The 19,696-nt window shown below is 38.5% G+C and overlaps 1 protein-coding gene across 6 annotated transcripts in view; it reads right to left on the bottom strand.

Moving 5' to 3' along the window:
• LOC144646582 (uncharacterized) overlaps positions 1-19,696 on the bottom strand; it is a 79,244-nt gene that overhangs the window by 9,651 nt on the left and 49,897 nt on the right. For 2 of the 6 annotated variants that reach the window (XM_078506217.1, XM_078506218.1), the window contains 3 exons: positions 11,802-11,936; positions 10,609-10,743; positions 10,192-10,326 (listed from right to left, as the gene is read on the bottom strand). In XM_078506217.1, coding sequence (XP_078362343.1) covers positions 10,192-10,326; positions 10,609-10,743; positions 11,802-11,936 — 405 coding nt within the window. Of the gene's footprint in view, positions 1-2,488; positions 2,813-3,348; positions 3,394-4,825; positions 4,958-5,964; positions 6,100-7,768; positions 7,898-8,994; positions 9,130-10,191; positions 10,327-10,608; positions 10,744-11,801; positions 11,937-19,696 lie in introns of those variants that run through there. The other 4 variants (XM_078506220.1, XM_078506221.1, XM_078506222.1 and 1 more) reach the window with 4 other exon arrangements.

Below are 19,696 nucleotides of genomic sequence, written 5' to 3'. Positions count from 1 at the left end.
TGTGACATTACGTAGCGGCCAGATAAAACTGATTGCGACATTACGTAGCAGCTTAAGATGGACAACTCCCTAGCTACAGCATCCTGTCTTAAAATATACAAATCTTTCTATCCCTGTATCCTAAAATAGCAATTTACCTTGTTCATAATCTAAGGATAGTAAAACAGCAAATGGTTGCAAACGTTTTCTGTAGTTTGTGCTGGCGTCTAGCCAGGTACAGTTAATATTACCGAGATAAAAAGCTTGCGTGCAACAAAACTGTGACAGAGTAAAGCTGTCATGTGGCGGAGTCTTTACTTACCAGTGGCTGACAAGGATGAGTCGAGAACAAACAGCAAAAGAAAGGTAGTCACAAGCATCGCCATGACACGGTTCTTTCCCTTCAGGCTGCTGCACTGCGGGTTATATTTATAGCACTTGAACGCTGAGAGCGTTTTCCGTGACAGCTTCAAGCGATCACCTTACATCTGCTCTGTTCTGCCCACGTTACGTGATGTGACATGCTGAGAACGTTAACCACAGGGAGGCCAAGATAAATGAGCGTCCGTGCTTTGATTCTTCTATGTCTGCTATGTTACGCATCGAGTCACGCAGTAGTCAAAATATAAGGAGTCTTAAAATACGAGCAAAGTTTGAACAGTTTTTGGAACAGAAAACCACCTAAATAACGTAAATCGACCAGAAACGAACAAAAAACAAGCAAACACTGGAAACAAACAAACGACTGAAGCAAGGTACGGTGAATTATTTTTTTATTCAAAACTCGCTCGTGTTTTCAGGTTTAAAAATTTAACTGCTACTCTAGTATAATTTCCGGCCCTATTCTCCACACGGAGAGAAGGATGATGATCACTTCCCATACAAATCCTTATATTTCGACTGTTGCGTACTCGCTCGAGACATAACCCCATAACATACGGTATGGTACGGGATGCTCACTGAGCTTGGGCTACCTGTGGGTCAATCAATCTTAGAGAGCGGTTTGGTTCAGTGACTTCGTCTGGTCAAGCACAAAAAAGGAATCTTGCACGCCAACGTAGCAAAAGATATTTCTATGCTATCGAACTACCAACAACAACAAAGACACCCTTAGTTTTTTTTAAAAAATATTTTAATACAGGAATAATGAGACCGTAGCTACCGAATGATTCCAAGGGGTCCTGGGAGGAAGGGAGATGGAGGAGAGGCCGGAAGGACGAGGAGGGGCCGGAAGGAAGGGGGAATTTTTGGTGGGGGTGTGCCGGTGAATTATCCATTTTCAGACCATGATACTACATTTTTCATACCATGGCCGTTTGCGTATCTGAAGCGGAAAGTCACGCCTTATCCCCTGCAAATAAATCACTGGTGAGCTTAATGACTTGACTAATCGCCCTCCTGAATTATACTGGTCACCGTCACTCATTTGACGAAGTTTTTTGGCCGTAAATCTTCTGTTAAGCCTTTGCTCTCTTCCTCCCTTCTCTCTCTTATAAGACCCTGCTTTTTGAGTAAGAAAATACCCCTTCTCTTCTACAGTACAAACCCCAGATCGTCTCCCCTTTTCCTTCACAACCTAAACAACTTATTACTGATGCGTTTTTGCCTTATCAATCTGAGCACTATGCCCCCCACCCCCCACCCCCTCCGGTTAGGGCTCGAACACAAACTGCTCAATCTGGAGACTATTAAAACACCGCACTTGTTTTGGTAGATAGGTAATTCCATAAAGGCAGAGTTGTAAGGCAACTTAACAGTTCGTTATTTAGGCACTTATGAGAAATCTGGTTAAAAAAATATGAAATTAGCGCCTTGTCTCGACTAAGCGCCTCCCGGCTGAGCCCCCTTCCTTCACCCCGGGATTTATCTAAAATAGATTTCTTTTTTCAGGAAACTCGGAAAAATCTTAGTCCAACCCTTTTTGTTGTATCAACAGGCATCAAACTTAACAAAAGTGGAACTCGAGTTAACCATACCCAAAACTCTCCGAGATCAAAACCAGCCTTCTGTGAAGAATCTCACGATGTGATTGTGCCCGTTTAATTGTGCCACCCTAGCCAACAGCTTCTACCTACTGGCAAGTTACCCCCGTCGGTAAAAACGTTGACACTTCGCGGTGTCGGTGGAACAAATCGCCATGGAAGACACTGAAGAATTCGATGGTAATTTCAGGGTTAATTATTAAACTGCAATGCTCTATTCCGCTCAACTTTGCCATGTTTCGGTACAATGTTCCAATATTGATTGACAGATTGCTCGAGCAACTGGCAAATTCAGTTCCACGTTTACTCGAGCAAGTTGTCAATTCCGTTTGAGTTAAGCCTGTGTGCTGCTTCTCCTGTTTCCCATCTTTTTTCCAGGGAAGGAAAGGAGACGGCCGTACTTAAGCTCAAGTTAATTGAGTTTGATAAGTTTAAATTTTTCGTGTATAAACTGACTGTTTTCAGCAGACTGTGAGGACTGGTCTAAAATATTATAGGATATCTATCTTCCAACACACGAGGACATATATGTTGCCTGGGATAGACAGACTTGCTTTATTGCAATTTTTTATCTTATACACATCAACATTTAAAACTACAGATTTATAGCAACGGAAGTCTGTTATTTATAAACATGATCCTACAACTATATGATATACTGCTTGTTTAATACGTTAGTTCGCACAGCAACCTCGTACCCAGGGCTTTTTTAAGGGAAGGAGCTCTGGGAACGAGGTTGTTCGCACAGTTCACATTGTTCAGTAACTATTTTTTATTTCTCAAATTAGCAAAACAAGGCCGCTGATTGTAGCTGGATTTTTAAACTTGTCTTTCTGACACTTCTGTGGCAACTGCAAAAAGAAAAGATGATTTCACTTTCGAATTTCTGTACTCATGAAAGATGAAAGGTCAAGACTGGGTTCGAGCCTAGTAGTCAGTCCATCAGACCGGAGCTTATCCCAGTTTCAGTAGCAACGAAGCGACTAGGAATAATTCTACTTCCCATGGATGTGATGCTGGTACATCGCAGGGTTACCCCCTCAGCATTAAATTCGCCGGTACCCATTTATTCACCTGGGTGGAGAGATGCACTGTGAGAGTTAAGTGTTTTGCCAAAGAACACAACACAACACAAGTGACCCCGGCCAGGGCTCGAACCCGGACCGTTTGATCTAGAGTCCAGCGCACTAACCATTAGGCCAGGAACACTTTTCAAATGTTAGTATGGAACACTTAACACATTTTGGTAAAGGCTTTAGATTGAAATGTAACTCCGGTACCTTTCGCGCTTTCGAACTTACGAATTGTGGCGTTTGCTACTCAACAGTGACATCTATGTTTGAAATTAATTTCTTTCAAAGTAGTTTCTATTAAAAAATTACTTTACCTGAGGGAGTTGACGCTGTTTGCTTAGAAGTGGAACTCGATGGCGCTGCATCAAAAAGAAGCGAAAGTTTATTTAAAATAACATGAAAAAAAAAAATTCAAGATAATTACTTGGGGTAACAAGGGAACCACGGTCCGGTACTGCAGGTCAAATAAAGTAGTTATTTTAGAACAAATGTCGTGTTTTTTAGGAAACTGACTGAGAGATAGATGCAACCGATATGTCGTGTGTTTGGGAATACCTCCCTGCAGTCTCTCCCTGTTGGAGAGACTGCAAATAAAAACAAGCCTATTTTTCAATTTTTATTTTTATTTTTTAGCAGTGGTGAAATAAACGTGTTCGGCTTAGAATTTCGGCTAAGTGAAAAAAGTAATTTTCCATTTTTGTCCAGAAGATGCTTCCAATTAATTATTGAGTCTGAAGGGTTATTAAAGCTGATTTCCAGTCCGTGCTGCGCATACTCGGGGTTTGTTTTCGTTTTTGTTTTGAATTCGTTGAAACGTTACACTTCGGTGGCAGCATACATGAAGAATTTTAGTCCGCCATTACGGTTCGTTTCGTTCAAGAATTTCCGATGAGCTGAAATGTCGGTTTGAAATAGCGTCAACGTTCTTCTACCGGTATCATTTGTTCTGCAAGGATATCTGGCATTAATAATGAAGAAAATGGTAAGTTTGTCACGGAATTTTTAGTTTTGCTTAGGGACGGACCATTATTTTTTTGGAGGGGGGGGGGGGATGAAAAATATTGAAAAAAATTGTTTGCAGGGCCTGGAAAGGCAAAATAAATTGTTTGCAAACACGATATGTATAACAAAAAATAGTAAGAATTTCGAAAAAAATGTTTGCAGAGGTACGTAAACTAAAAAAAAAAGTTTGCAGAGGAAGATTTTTCATCCCCCCCTCCCAAGAAAATAATGGTCCGTCCCTTATAAACATTGCTTCGTGTGAGGCTCACATAAACATTGCAGCCGAGATTGCGCAGTACGGACTGGAATTCATCTTTAAATGGGCCCTTTGCGCCTACTACCATTTTCGAGCGGCCGTGAACGGCTAACTTTTTTCTGCGTTTTCTCGCGTGTAAAACATTCATGTTTGTCTAGACAAACTGTCGCGTTTTAATAGTAAATAAATTAATAAAACGATAGAAAAATAATTAAAAAGTAACTGAATATTGAACTAAAGAACTAAAACGAAGTATTGTACTAAGACATACTAGAGAATATAATGCATTTCAGTTGGCAGTTGGTTGCCGCTGCTTAGAGACCAGGCTCCGCTCTTGGAGCATTCACAACAAAGAAAAGTCAAGCATTACTGCCGGGTGGAAGTCTCTTTGTTTTGAATGTCACAGTGCGTTGCTTGCCCTCCACACATGCTCCAGCAAGGTGATAATTTGTACCCTGTGATCATTAGCTGCATAGGGCCATTTTGATGATAACTCTTCAATATCTACAATATACAGGTTTGGCTATACTTACAAACGCAATCGAGTTCACAGCCCGTGTTACAACACTTCATGTCACCTGGACATTGATAATCCTTAAAACATCTATTGGAAACCTCTTCTGGACATTCAGCAGGAGTGTCGAAAATTGGACAGACGGCTGGCCCTGTTGGAGAGACACGAAAAAATTTTTTTGTTTTTTTGTTTTTTGTTTTCAATTTTAATCAGTCATATAAATGTGTTTGGCCTAGAATTTCACTTTGTTAAAGAAAGTTATTAATCCATTTTCGAAAAAAAAAATGAATAGTGGAAATGTTTAAATCGTTTTAGCTGGCATCCGTTGCTTAATTACGCGATAGGATGAAGCAACTAGGGGCCCCTTCAAAGTGTTGAACTAGCCCAAGCTTAGGCAAGTAATTTCTTCTGAATATTTAAATTATATAGGTGTTTTGGATTTCAATTGCTACTAAGATAATCAATTTCAAATAACCGGTCTTTAAAGCGGCTTCATTTTTGTGTATAACAGACGAAGGAGACTTACACACTTGTGGGCTTTACGGGAAAAAGTCTTCGATGTAGTGAGACGTTAGCAGGCGGGATCGGGATGAAAACTCTCTTGTGGCTGCATGTTTTTAACGTTTTCTCTGTAAGAGTTTAAAGGGAAAACGTGCGAAAAAAGGGAGGCAGCAAACCAAATTACGAGCCGATAGGTGGATAACATTTGTTAAATTCTCTATGCATAATGATTTGCAGCGTATAAAACTTAACCTTTCAGTAAATATCTTAACTTTTCGCTCGAAACTAGAGACATTAAGAAGTTTATAAGCGGCAGTTATGACGGGAACTGCGCACGCGCAGTGCGATTGATCGCGGTGGACTGGACTGGTTTGCGTTGTTGCATGTAGACTGCTTGCAGTCTGTTTTTCTTCCGAAATCAAAAGAGGATGCGGTGAGAGGAGAGATTGGGGTGAGACAAGAGTGCGCGAGGAGAAACGTCTCGCCCCAAGCCCATTCTCGTCCATGCCGCCTTTTTTGCGTTCGTGTTCCCGATGTAAAACCGCTGGTCGGACCCTGAGAGAAAGGACCGACTACAAGTAGTCTAGCATTCTCGGGTTCTCTAGAGGAACAGCGATGAACATGAAGTTTTGCAGTTGGCGAGATCACCTTTCTTACATTTGCAAGTTTCTCCGTCAGAGTTCCTAGCGGTCCTATAATAACCCTTTGGACAGGAGCAGTAGAAATAACCAGGCTGATTGTGACAAACCCCCACACCACACCTGCCAGGAATTGCTTTGCACTTGTCAATGTCTTGAGAAAAGAAAAAAATCATAACATTTATTTATTTATTCATTTATTCATTCATTCATTCATTCATTCATTCATTCATTCATTCATTCATTCATTCATTCATTCATTCATTCATTCATTCATTCATTCATAGGCTCTTACCGATAGTGCTCATAAAAAAGCATTAAATGCTTAAAGCAGAGCTTGTTTTTTGCCAAAAAAGTGCTAAAATAATGCTATTTTTTTAAAAAAGTGCTCGTGGTTTACATAAAAATGCTCACTGTTTTCCGATTTTTTTAAACATAGAATATTACATTTTTCAGATTTTCAGTAACATTTTTTATTTTTTTGCCTTGGCTGGCTGTCTTCCATTGTTCCTCGATGACAACGTGGATGACGCCATCTTGCATTTGGAACGAGTGTGATGGACTGGGTTTCTAGAAGGCAACCGCTGACCTATCAAACCTATTCCCCAGGCCTCCTCGGCTCCTTTGACTAAAATGACGGCAAAATGCATCTGGGAGGCTTTGGACGCCATAAATAAAGTCAGATTGTGCTTTTTAACACAAAATTATACAAATAATCAGTCGAAAATCCAAAATAATGCTAGCAGTGCTTTTTGGGATAAAATGTAGAAAAAATGCTCGCGAAGCCAAATAATGCCAAAAAAAAGTGCTAGCACTATCGGTAAGAGCCTATAAGTAGCCCATCAGGCTATTTAAAGATGCCCTGTCCGGTAGGTAAAGGTACATCGAAATGGAATGGAAAAAATAATTTAAATATACTATTAACGAATATATTTATTTAGGTACCTTACAGAACTCACTTTATGAAACAATGACTTGGAATAAACGCACTGTTTGATCAAATTATGCTCAAAATTTGAACTCACCTTACCCAAGGCAATATATTTCTTTTCATTTTAGTTGAGAGAATTAGGTATAGACAGGAACAGTCCTTTTGATACGATTACTTTGACAATGCTCACAAGTGAAGAGTATTCTCTTGCAATGCTATGGTGCAATTCACTGTCAAGACAAGGACGACTCAACTCGTTCTGGCGTCATTTTGTTACGCTCCTTCTCAAACTTCAACCTAAACTGATGTGTTTTTGCTCCACAGTTAAATACAATGATCTTGGTGATTTAAACGATTTTAATTATTTGACGATTTTCCCTTGCATTTTGTTTTTCTTTTATCGAAAATTGACAAGGCTTACTGTAGAGCACATTTTTTTTCACGTATCTTTCAACAAAAATGACGCATAATTAAAAAATTGTATATCTGGAATAAAGTTGTCAGACATTTCGGGAATAACCCCTTCATCAGTGCTTTTGTTTCAAGTAGTGATAGCAATCAATTTAAAAGTAGTGTAGCAGTTCTCGTAAGCTTGTAAATTTTCTGGTCCTCCAGTGTAGCAGTTGCTATTTTTCTGGGGGCTAGGGGCATTGTTTCTGTTATTTGGTTTTTTTGTCCTCTTGAAGGGTGGCGAGCCATTCATGTAAGACCTTGCGAGAGCTACGTCCCGACCCAATCAATCAGAGGCACTATAGGAATCTCTGTAGAATTACGTCCTTAGTATAAACAGTTCAGGTCGAATCTCGTATGTCGCTCTCGCGCGAATAGAATTAAGCACACAACAGTAGGGCAGGCTACTGGGCAGTTAATTATCCTATTGCTTTTTACTGACCTTCGCAAGTTTTTGAAGCGTCATTGAACTTGTACCCAGGCTCACACCGACAGATGTAACTCCCAGGAGTGTTGACACAAACAGCCTCCCCGCAATCCGCTGGTCGGCAGCCAAAGCATTCGTTCACATCTGATAGAAATGACCGTGATCGTGAGTACAATAAAATTACCGTAGCAAGGCGCAAGTATCTTTCAGCTGACCGCAGCATGCGAATGCAGGCAACACGCAAAGCGACACTGAGCAAACTTCGCTGAAGAATCGTGACATTTAATGAAAACTTGCACAAAGCTTAACTACACCATTTTTATAATTGTCACCCTCTAGTTTTTTCTTATTTGGTTTATAATTTTCCACTGCATAATTTTTTACTTTTTCTCTGTAAGAGTTGAAGGAAAAATGTGCAAAACAAAGAAAACATTACATAAAAGGCAGCAGCCCAGGGGGGTACTCCGGGGTCCAAGTGACGGGGATGTGCGAAGGATTTTTTTGGGGTCGAAATTTTCGATTCCGGGATTTTTTTGGGTAGGAGAATTTGGCAGGTATTTTTTTGGGTGACTTGATTTAAATAGGGGACTTTTTTGGGTATTAAAATCAAACTAAAGTGCCTTAGCGCGGCCTTGGTAATTTAGGGGTAATTTGACTAGGGATTTTTTTGGGTGTTTTTTTGGTCCAGGGATTTTTTTGGGCAATGTCGGAAGACTCAGGGATTTTTTGAGTCCTGAGTTTTGCCTCCATTCGATCATCCCCGTCACTTTGATCCCGGAGTACCCCCCTGGGGGCAGCAGCAGACCAAATTACGAGCCCATATACTAGGTGAATACCAATATTATTGTTAAATTCTGGCTCGAAAGTAGAGAAATTTTAAAAAGACGGTACTGTTTTGACGGGAACTGCGCACACGCAGTGCGTTTGACCGCGGTGGACTGGACTGTGGACTGCGTTGTCGTAGACTGACTAGACACCTTGCAGTCTGTTTTTCTTCTGAAATCAAAAGATGATGCGGTGAGAGGAGAGATTGGGGTGAGACAAGAGTGCGCGAGGAGAAACGTCTCGCCCCAAGCCCATTCTCGTCCATGCCGCCTTTTTTGCGTTCGTGTTCCCGATGTAAAACCGCTGGTCGGACCCTGAGAGAAAGGACCGACTACAAGTAGTCTAGCATTCTCGGGTTCTCTAGAGGAACAGCGATGAACATGAAGTTTTGCAGTTGGCGAGATCACCCTTCTTACCTTTGCAAGTTTCTCCGTCAGGGAAGATATATTTACTACGATAACCCTTTGGACAGGAGCAGTAGAAAGAACCAGGCTGATTGTGACAAACCCCCACACCACACCTGCCAGGAATTGCTTTGCACTCGTCATAGTCTTGAGGAAAGAAAAAATCATACTAATAAAAAGAAAGAAATAAACATTTATTTATTTATTTATTTATTCGTTCATAAGTAACCCATCAGGCTCTTTAAAGATGCCCTGCCCAGTAGGTAAAGGTACATTTAATTTTTTTTTTGAGTTAATTAAAACGAAATGGAATGGAAAAAAATTAGATATACTATTAAGGAATATATTTATCTTGGTACTTACAGAACTCACTTTATCAAACAATGACTTGGAATAAACGCACTGTTTGATCAAATTATGCCCAAAATTTGAACTAGCCTTACCCAAGGCAATATATTTCTTTTCATTTTAGTTGAGAGAATTAGGTATAGACAGGAACAGTCCTTTTGATACGATTACTTTGACAATGCTCACAAGTGAAGAGTATTCTCTTGCAATGCTATGGTGCAATTCATTGTCAAGACAAGGACGACTCAACTCGTTCTGGCGCCATTTTGTTACGTTCCTTCTTAAACTTTAACTAAAACTGATGTGTTTTTTGCTTCATAGTTGAATACAATGATCTTGGTGATTTAAATGATTTTGACGATTTTCCCTTGCATTTTGTTATTCTTTTAATCGAAAATTGACAACGCTAATTACACTGTAATAGTTAAGGGAAATCTATGTGCCTGTATTTATACTGACGACAAACGTCAACTTAGTAATAAGTTCGAAGAAATTCAGTGTTCGTTTTGTAACAAAAAGGTTTGGAGTGAAAGGAAAGCTCGTATTTTCAACGTTATCAGGGCCGTACATAGCGGCGGAGGGGGAGGGGGGGGGGGGGGGGGGCAGTTGCCCCCGCCAGGAAAATTAAAAAAACTAAGAAAACTAAAAAAACACACAACTTAAAAAACTAAGAAAACTAAAGGTGTGCGGTGTTTCCACCGCAGACAAAAAATCCTAGGTACGGCCCTGGTTATTTGGTAATTTATCAACACAGCATCCTCCAGCTGAAGATTTTATTTATTCTCATTAACTATCCGCCTTACAGTGTATGATGTGGTTAGGAGAAATGAGATATTGGTCGCAGAAATGCTGGATGTTTACCTTGACACGTGCCATTCTGTTCCTTGTATCCACGCCAACAAATGCACGTGGTATTTCCATCCGGTAGGTCCTTACACGAAGACTTCGTGCGATAAGGACACTTTTGTCGTCCCACAAAGTAGCAACTGTTTTCATCTGTGAAATAAACGCCAATGGAATAAATAAATAAATAAATAAATAACTATATAACTATTTATTACTATTTATTGGGGTGAGACAAGAGTGCGCGAGGAGAAACGTCTCGCCCCAAGCCCATTCTCGTCCATGCCGCCTTTTTTGCGTTCGTGTTCCCGATGTAAAACCGCTGGTCGGACCCTGAGAGAAAGGACCGACTACAAGTAGTCTAGCATTCTCGGGTTCTCTAGAGGAACAGCGATGAACATGAAGTTTTGCAGTTGGCGAGATCACCCTTCTTACCTTTGCAAGTTTCTCCGTCAGGGAAGATATATTTACTACGATAACCCTTTGGACAGGAGCAGTAGAAAGAACCAGGCTGATTGTGACAAACCCCCACACCACACCTGCCAGGAATTGCTTTGCACTCGTCATAGTCTTGAGGAAAGAAAAAATCATACTAATAAAAAGAAAGAAATAAACATTTATTTATTTATTTATTTATTCGTTCATAAGTAACCCATCAGGCTCTTTAAAGATGCCCTGCCCAGTAGGTAAAGGTACATTTAATTTTTTTTTTGAGTTAATTAAAACGAAATGGAATGGAAAAAAATTAGATATACTATTAAGGAATATATTTATCTTGGTACTTACAGAACTCACTTTATCAAACAATGACTTGGAATAAACGCACTGTTTGATCAAATTATGCCCAAAATTTGAACTAGCCTTACCCAAGGCAATATATTTCTTTTCATTTTAGTTGAGAGAATTAGGTATAGACAGGAACAGTCCTTTTGATACGATTACTTTGACAATGCTCACAAGTGAAGAGTATTCTCTTGCAATGCTATGGTGCAATTCATTGTCAAGACAAGGACGACTCAACTCGTTCTGGCGCCATTTGTTACGTTCCTTCTTAAACTTTAACTAAAACTGATGTGTTTTTTGCTTCATAGTGAATACATGATCTGGATTTAAATGATTTTGACGATTTTCCCTTGCATTTTGTTATTCTTTTAATCGAAAATTGACAACGCTAATTACACTGTAATAGTTAAGGGAAATCTATGTGCCTGTATTTATACTGACGACAAACGTCAACTCAGTAATAAGTTCGAAGAAATTCAGTGTTCGTTTTGTAACAAAAAGGTTTGGAGTGAAAGGGAAGCTCGTATTTTCAACGTTATCAGGGCCGTACATAGCGGCGGAGGGGGAGGGGGCAGGGGGGGGGGGGGCAGTTGCCCCCGCCAGGAAAATTAAAAAAACTAAGAAAACTAAAAAAACACACAACTTAAAAAACTAAGAAAACTAAAGGTGTGCGGTGTTTCCACCGCAGACAAAAAATCCTAGGTACGGCCCTGGTTATTTGGTAATTTATCAACACAGCATCCTCCAGCTGAAGATTTTATTTATTCTCATTAACTATCCGCCTTACAGTGTATGATGTGGTTAGGAGAAATGAGATATTGGTCGCAGAAATGCTGGATGTTTACCTTGACACGTGCCATTCTGTTTCTTGTATCCACGCCAACAAATGCACGTGGTATTTCCATCCGGTAGGTCCTTACACGAAGACTTCGTGCGATAAGGACACTTTTGTCGTCCCACAAAGTAGCAACTGTTTTCATCTGTGAAATAAACGCCAATGGAATAAATAAATAAATAAATAAATAAATAAATAACTATTTATCAAAATATATTATTATTTACAGTTTATAGTTACCTCATGCGTCAGTTATCAGTCTTTATTAAAGAGTCCCTGCCGTTTGTGTGTGTGTGTGTGTGTGTGTGTGTGTGTGTGTGTGTGTGTGTGTGTGTGTGTGTGTGGGGGGGGGGGGGGGTGGGGATTTAAGTTTTACCAAAAGGGTTGTCGTTTGTCGCGATTTCATTTGATGTGCTGTAGCTACTTTTTGGGTCATGTCGCTTGTCTGAATTTACCCTGGCAGGGCCTCATCAAATGAAACCTGTTGAATGAGAGCTTTCGCGTGGTATATATTTTTTTCTCTATATTTAACAAAATTCTATTAATTTAATGTTTAAACAGAAGTTGACTACATACCCCTGCATATCTGAAAACCAAAAAACATGATAAACGGTACCGTGGCCAGTTTATAACCTGCAGGACATGATCGTGAACATATGCGCTTTCCATTGACAAAACTGCAGTCATGCGAACAGCCACCATTATTTTTCAAGCAAGGATCACTGTCTGCAAGACAAGATTCAATAACATTTTAAAATTTAAAGAAAATAAGCAAAAAGTAGTAAATAAGTTAATTAAACGAAAGAAAAAATAAATAAATAAATAAATACATAAATATTGAACTAAAGAACTAAAACAAAGTACCGCATGTGTACCAAGACATACTAGAAAATATTGCATTGCAAACCCCAGCCTGTTGGAGACCAGGCTCCGCTCTTGGAGCATTCACAACAAAGAAAAGTCAAGCATTACTGCCGGGTGGAAGTCTCTTTGTTTTGAATGTCACAGTGCGTTGCTTGCCCTCCAGCAAGGTGATACTCTGTACCACGTGATTATTAGCTGCATAGGGACCATTTGATAACTCTTCAGACTTTTGAATATCTGCAATATACAGCTACTTAAAAACGCAATCGAGGTCACAGCCAATATAACAACACTTCATGTCATCTGGACAGTGATCATCCTTGAAACAATTATTAGAAGCCTCTACTGGATATTCAGCAGGAATGTCGAAAATTGGACAGACGGCTGGCCCTGTTGGAGAGATACCAAGCGAAAAAATGTTTTTTTCTCTATTTTTTTTTTCTATTTTAATCCGTCATATAAATGTGTTTGGCTTAGAATTTCACTTTATTAAAGAAAGTTATAAATCCATTTTCGAGAAAAAAGGGATACAGTGTAGTTGAAATGTTGAGATCGTTTTAGCCGTTTTCTTTTCCAGTGAAACTGATGAACTTTTTGTAATATTCACTATTTAGTTCTAGTTTCATCAAAATGAATGACTTTACTTGAAGAAGTTGGCGACGTTTCGCTTGGCGTTGAATTCGATGGCGCTGCAAGTAGAAGAGAAAGATTTTATTAGCTAGCTTTACCAGTGTATGAAAATAAATAATAATAATAATAATAATGATAATAATGATAATAATAATAATAAAATTTGTATAAAAATTCATTATTAAAAATTGGTATAAAAATACTATTTATTATTAATACAATTGCAAAGACATTTTATTGACTTTTTTAACAGCTGTTTTTTTATTCTGTATCTTTTTATCGATGTGTGTACATTTTTAATGATTATTGTGAAATAAAGTTATTTTTATTTTAATAATAATAATAATAATAATAATAATAATAATGATGATGATGATGATGATGATGATGATGATGATGATGATGATGATGATAATAAGCGAATGTTTATCCAGGATAACCCTTCAGTACATGCGTACTGTTATCAACGGGATGCTGCTAATTAAAAACTAAAAATTAAAAAATTATTAAATAAAATTACTAAATATATATAATGAAATTTGTATAAAAAAAGGATCATGCATTAATTTAAAAACCTTAATATATACTACAATAAAATATTACAAGTAAAAATCATAATAAAAATAAAAAACACACTGCGGTGACAAACATGACAAGACAACGCATGTCGGAAAAAACTTTGATTTAAAAACTTACCGTTTCGTATGTTACAACATACATCTTCAGAAGTGACCGTTGAAAAAATTACAACAAGATTTAAACGTGAAATAATAGACTGGTACCTAATCTACAAAAATAATGACAATGTTGTTAATTAACAACAAACAGACTTAAAAATCTGCAGAAGAAAAACAAACATTATGGCTAGTAAAGAAAAAGTTTCTCACTGCCAACGTTTTCATTTAAGGCTGGTTTTAAATCACGAATCAACAATGTCTCCTTTATTTTACAATGTATATCTGATCGTCCTGTTGCTGGAATGTCAAAATGATCCCATTTGATGTTGTGACCCGTTGATGTGATGTTGGCAGTGAGAAACTTTTTCTTTACTAGCCATAATGTTTGTTTTTCTTCTGCAGATTTTTAAGTCTGTTTGTTGTTAATTAACAACATTGTCATTATTTTTGTAGATTAGGTACCAGTCTATTATTTCACGTTTAAATCTTGTTGTAATCTTTTCAACGGTCACTTCTGAAGATGTATGTTGTAACATACGAAACGTTAAGTTTTTAAATCAAAGTTTTTTTGACATGCGTTGTCTTGTCATGTTTGTCACCGCAGTGTGTTTTTTATTTTTATTGAAGTTAAAATGGCCTAAGAATAAAAATCATATTGAAGTTAAAATGGCCTAAGAATAAAAATCATAACGTTCAAATGTAAAATGAAAATGTAAAAAAAGTAATGTTCAAAACTGCATTATTATCAATACACGCGGCCAAATTAAAAACCGCCCTCTTGAAAACACGCGCTTTGCGGACCGCAAATGACTCCTAGTGGGCCGTTATTGTATTAACGGCCCTGCAGCTGATTGGTTCTCGGTTCATCATCCGATTAATTTTAACCAATCAGCATCTCTGACGCGGGAAAACCATTTAGGTGCGTACGCGTACAGCAAGCTTTAAAGTTAACGCAGCCTCAAATAGTTTGTCACTGAGCGAATTGTCTTCGGAAAGAAAACTCAAAGTCTTTTTGATGTAAATGGGACAAAATGCAGCCAAAAAAATCGAATTTAGAAGCAAATGCACAAGGCGAAGAGACAGAGAGAGCAACTTTTTGTTTTCTTGCGGGAAACGAAACATCGTTCACTTGATTTGTGCATCTCTGGTCGAGCTAATTTACCTACAGTATTGCAAGAATTTTACGCCGAAGCTCAATTGGAATGTGTAAGTCTAAGTTTGTAAAGTATTATTATTCACGAATCAACCCATTGCTCATTCTTTTAAGAGGCACTGCAGCTAGCTCTTTTATACTACAACTACACAATAAGACAGAGGCCTCAGTAGTATCGTGTAAAATTTTCTTTGCGACGAAGTAATTGTGTTATTGTTCTTGTGTTCATTTTAATGTGTTAGCTATCCGGATGTTATTTGGCCTTGTATAGTGATAATAATGATAATAAAATGACTTTTTTGGGCCGGGGAATATTGTTTATTTGCTCCCTTGTAGTGTCATTTGCGGTCCTTGTGCGCTCGGGCCACAAATGACACTACGCGGGCGCAAATAAACAATATTCCCGAAAAAAAGTCATTTTATTGTCCTATCAACGCCCAGCAAGAATCGTACATAATAATAATAATGATAATAATGTTCTTTATCCAGGGAGCTCACGTCACCAAAGGTGTTATTCAGTGAGGCCCTGCAAAATAATAGTTCAAATTCAAAATTAAGAGATTAAGATTAAGGTACTGGGCCGGGGTACCAAGTGTGAACATGGTCTTTGATTGTCATAACCATATATAGCTCTATAAAATAAACGGCACGTAATGCATGAAGAAGCGATGACGTTTAACAAGGGCGTCTTTAATATTTTGCCAAAAACGTTAACGTAAATAAAAGTAGCTGGCAAGTTGTGAAGCGTGCCATTTGACTTACTCGCCAGAATCTCAGAAATTTTAATTTAATCTCCCAGGAATCTAACATTTATTTTTAGATGTCCTGTTGTTGTTGATGCTGTTTAACAAAATTTGCGTTACATTTAAGAGTCACATTTCATAATCGACATTCGATACTCGGCGTGGGTATGAACTAGTAGTTCTGAGGTCAAACGTTGTCTTGTTTACAACGCTTTGAATGTAGCGCTGTCTGCTTCATTGATTTCAAATTCTGTTCACTTATATTCGGAAAATGCACATTAAATGATTTTTAAATAAGCTCACTGTCATCGTTAGATTTTTCGGATGTTATGGCTATGCGAATTTTTTTAATTGAATCTAATAACTGGTAAAGTTCAACACTCTCTCCTCACTCGAAATCTCTGTTTAACAGCAAGAGAGCAAACATAGTTTGCCGATAATAAAAGTTGTACTTTTCACTTGAAGAGCACAAAAGTATTTATTTTAATTTAGAAAATTAATCTTAGCGGCTCTTTCAAAATGCACGAGAAACTTCTGCTCCATGCATTAAGTTCAGAGTCACGTCGTTTTTAATTGGTCGAGAGTTAAAATACCAGAGAAACTTCTGCTCTGTGTAACTAGGTTACTCACGACTATTGTGTACTCAAGTTAGACACGTCGTGTTTTAATCTGTCAAAGAAACTTAATTAACCTTGACGGCTCTTTCAGAATGCACGAGAAACTTCTGCTCCGTGTACTTAGTTTAGAGTTCATGTTGTTTTTAATTGGTCGAAGAATTTAAACAACGTTTTTGAAAGAAACTTCTGCTCGTTGTTAATTGGTCGAGACATTAAAAACACATTAACTGCCTTTTTAAAATACCAGAGAAACTTCTGCTCCGTGTATTTAGTTCAGAGTTTATGTTTTTTTTAATTGATCGAAAAATTTAAACAGCGTTTTTGAAAGGAACTTATGCTCGTTATTAATTGGTCGAGACATTAAAAACACAATAACTGCCTTTTTAAAATACCAGAGAAACTTCTGCTCTGTGTGCCTAGGTTACTGACGTCTTTTTTAATTGGTTGAAATATTAAAATATCTGAGAAGCTTCTGCTCTGTAACTCTCGTCCGTCTTTAGACAAAATTCATGCGGACCATGCTTAGTTGCGGCATGACAAGCTTTCAACTCGAGACGGGAGACATGTATACCTACCCTAACTGGATCTCACTGATCGGCTGCGTGTGTGACGTTTCAATATAAAGGGAAATCCTTCTCCCGTACCGTACCGTATGAAGGTTGACATCTGGTTTATAATTAGTTTTTTGCTTCGTGTCAAAACCAAAAAGGTATCACGATCGGTCTTTCGACATCTTTCAAGTAAACATAAAAAAAGCGTTTCAAACTGGAAAGTGAACTCATTTGACTTATTCTCAAACGAAGCTATTATTATAATGTCAATTAATTGGCCATATTGCATTCTAGATCTGCACTACCCTTTGAGTCGCTGAGTTTTTATAAGGCATATTAAATTATGTAAGAAATTAACTCAGTATTAAGGGATCCAACCGGTGACCTAGAGTCAAGAGTTCTAGCCGAAGCCGTATTATGTTCTGGAAAATCTAGCTCATAAAAAAGTAGAATTTGGAATGTTGTTTTCATCAAAAGTATACTTTTGCCTTGCGGACAAAATTTACCTGCTACATGTATATGCCTGTTGTGGTAAATTCAGTCTCTTTAGGAATAACAGTAAAAAATAACCTGTGAAAAATATACCCAGAAGGTGAAGATTGATAAAATCCGAGACTTGCCGAGACGGAACGCCGAGAGCCTTGTTAAAAAATCCGGGCGCTTAACGTTCTTAAAAAAGTTTACCTTTAAAAGTTTTCTATCACATTCGAGCCCGAGACTCAATAGCAGTAGATATATTAACCATTCACTGAATGGTTTAGGACAGCTTAAAATAACAACTCAGCTTTGGGTAACGTCGAAAATAACCCATTTCTCAACTGACAGAGTTTCGGGGTAAGAGAGACTTCATCTAACATTTCATACGCGGCAGTTTCAGGAGGGGCATTTGAACTTAGCTGATATTTCCTGTTCAAATGCCCCACCGCAAGGCATTTGTGGATGGTCAAAAAATTCACTAAACTTCAATAAATTTTGTTATAAATTCCATTAAAACAATCAAAAGTCCCCACCAAGGGCAGACAATTGCTGTCAAATCCCCTGTCTATGCCCGACCTTCTCCCTCCCAGCGGCTTAACATCGATAGGTGCATAAGGACAGCCATTGCGACCCACCAAGTGCAACGAAACGAAGAGATGTTAATATTCATGGCCACACTTACCAGGGGCGGATAAAGATGACTCAAACAAACACAGCAAAACAAAGAAGGTCATTAGAACCGCCATGGCTTGGTACTTTTCCTTCAGTTCGGTTGCACGTACTAACGTGTTGAGAAGAGTGCTACTGAGCTCAAGTTCACTCACTCAGGTTAAATAATCTGAAATGCGATCATGTTATATCCACCCACACCAGACAAGAACTTCTGCTCATATCGTTGGCACCGTTTCAGAACTGACATCAGTGCGTGAGATAAAAGAATAACAAAACATTATTTTAGCTGTTATACATTGCTGTCAATTCAAGGATACTCGGGTTAGTTATACCAGGGTTCTGTTTGGAAAATGGCCTGGAAAAAGAATATCATTCGTTATGAAGGACATGGTGGGATCCAGTCGAGAGGATACTCCTGGAAACAGATGGAACGCTTGCATGGCCAGGGACTTTTGGAGGAGCTTTGTCGGTGGGCTGTGCTCCAACATGGAGCAGACAGGCTTCAGATCAGATCAGATTTCAGTCGAAAGGGGGCTCTTTTTTTTCTGGGCCCCACTGTACATCTAAGAGTACATCTTCAAAATAAACTTCAAATAAAAAGGAAATAATTCGGACAAGAAATGATTTTCGTATGGGACGCGTCTCCTCCCCTGTCATTGTCGCATATTACTCCTCAATAGGAGAGTCAATAGAAGAGTCCACATTAGCACCCTTTTAGGCAAAATAATCTTCGTTCAAGTCCTCCGGATTTCCTACTCTTCTGACGATACCACAGGAAACGTTCATACTAGAATGTAGATTAATCTGTCTCTTTGCTCGTTAAACTAGTGAAACATAATATGTATCTAAATGGTTTCCGCTTTAACCAAACACACGAAATTCTCGCCTACGCCAGTTTGTCGGGTTAAGGCTCCCCCCACCCGGGGAGGCCCGAGTCATGATCAAGTCCGAGCCCGATGTCAAATTCCCAGTCGCCTTATATAAAACAGTATTGTGTTTCCCTAGAGTGTCATTGTATGCTTATTGGTGTAACATTTAGGCTTACCGGAGTGCTATTTACTAGCTTAGATGAAATATATTTCCGCGCCGTAGTATGTTCGAGATCACAGGGAGTTGGGACTTACCGCTGGCCAATTAGCAACGACTCCGGCTCGGATTGACTCTCGTTTGCGTACGTGAAGGTGAGCATAAGTTGGTCACGCCGCGTCAGTGCCACGTACTGGATATGATTTAATGGTCTGTTCCTGTTTGTTATTTCGATAATGTGTACATTTGTGTAATGCAGTGACTACGAAGAGTAATTTAAAGTTGTAATAAAATCAGTGTTGCCGTGAACATTGTTAATTTACATTAAACAATACTCAACAATGGAAAGTCGGTTATATTTTAATCTTTTTATCTGCGTAACTCGTGTTACATGAAGAATTGACATCTTTTTCAATTTTTTCGTCTGATAACTGCAGACTTTGTAAGGAAGTTTATTCCGAGCCGGGAGTGGAAAACATATAAATCACCCGACTA

Source organism: Oculina patagonica, chromosome 3 (genome assembly GCF_052425735.1).
Source record: "Oculina patagonica isolate OP01 chromosome 3, crgOcupat, whole genome shotgun sequence".
In the NCBI taxonomy this organism is placed as follows: Eukaryota; Metazoa; Cnidaria; class Anthozoa; order Scleractinia; family Oculinidae; genus Oculina; species Oculina patagonica.
This window is presented reverse-complemented; position numbering and strand designations above follow the sequence as displayed.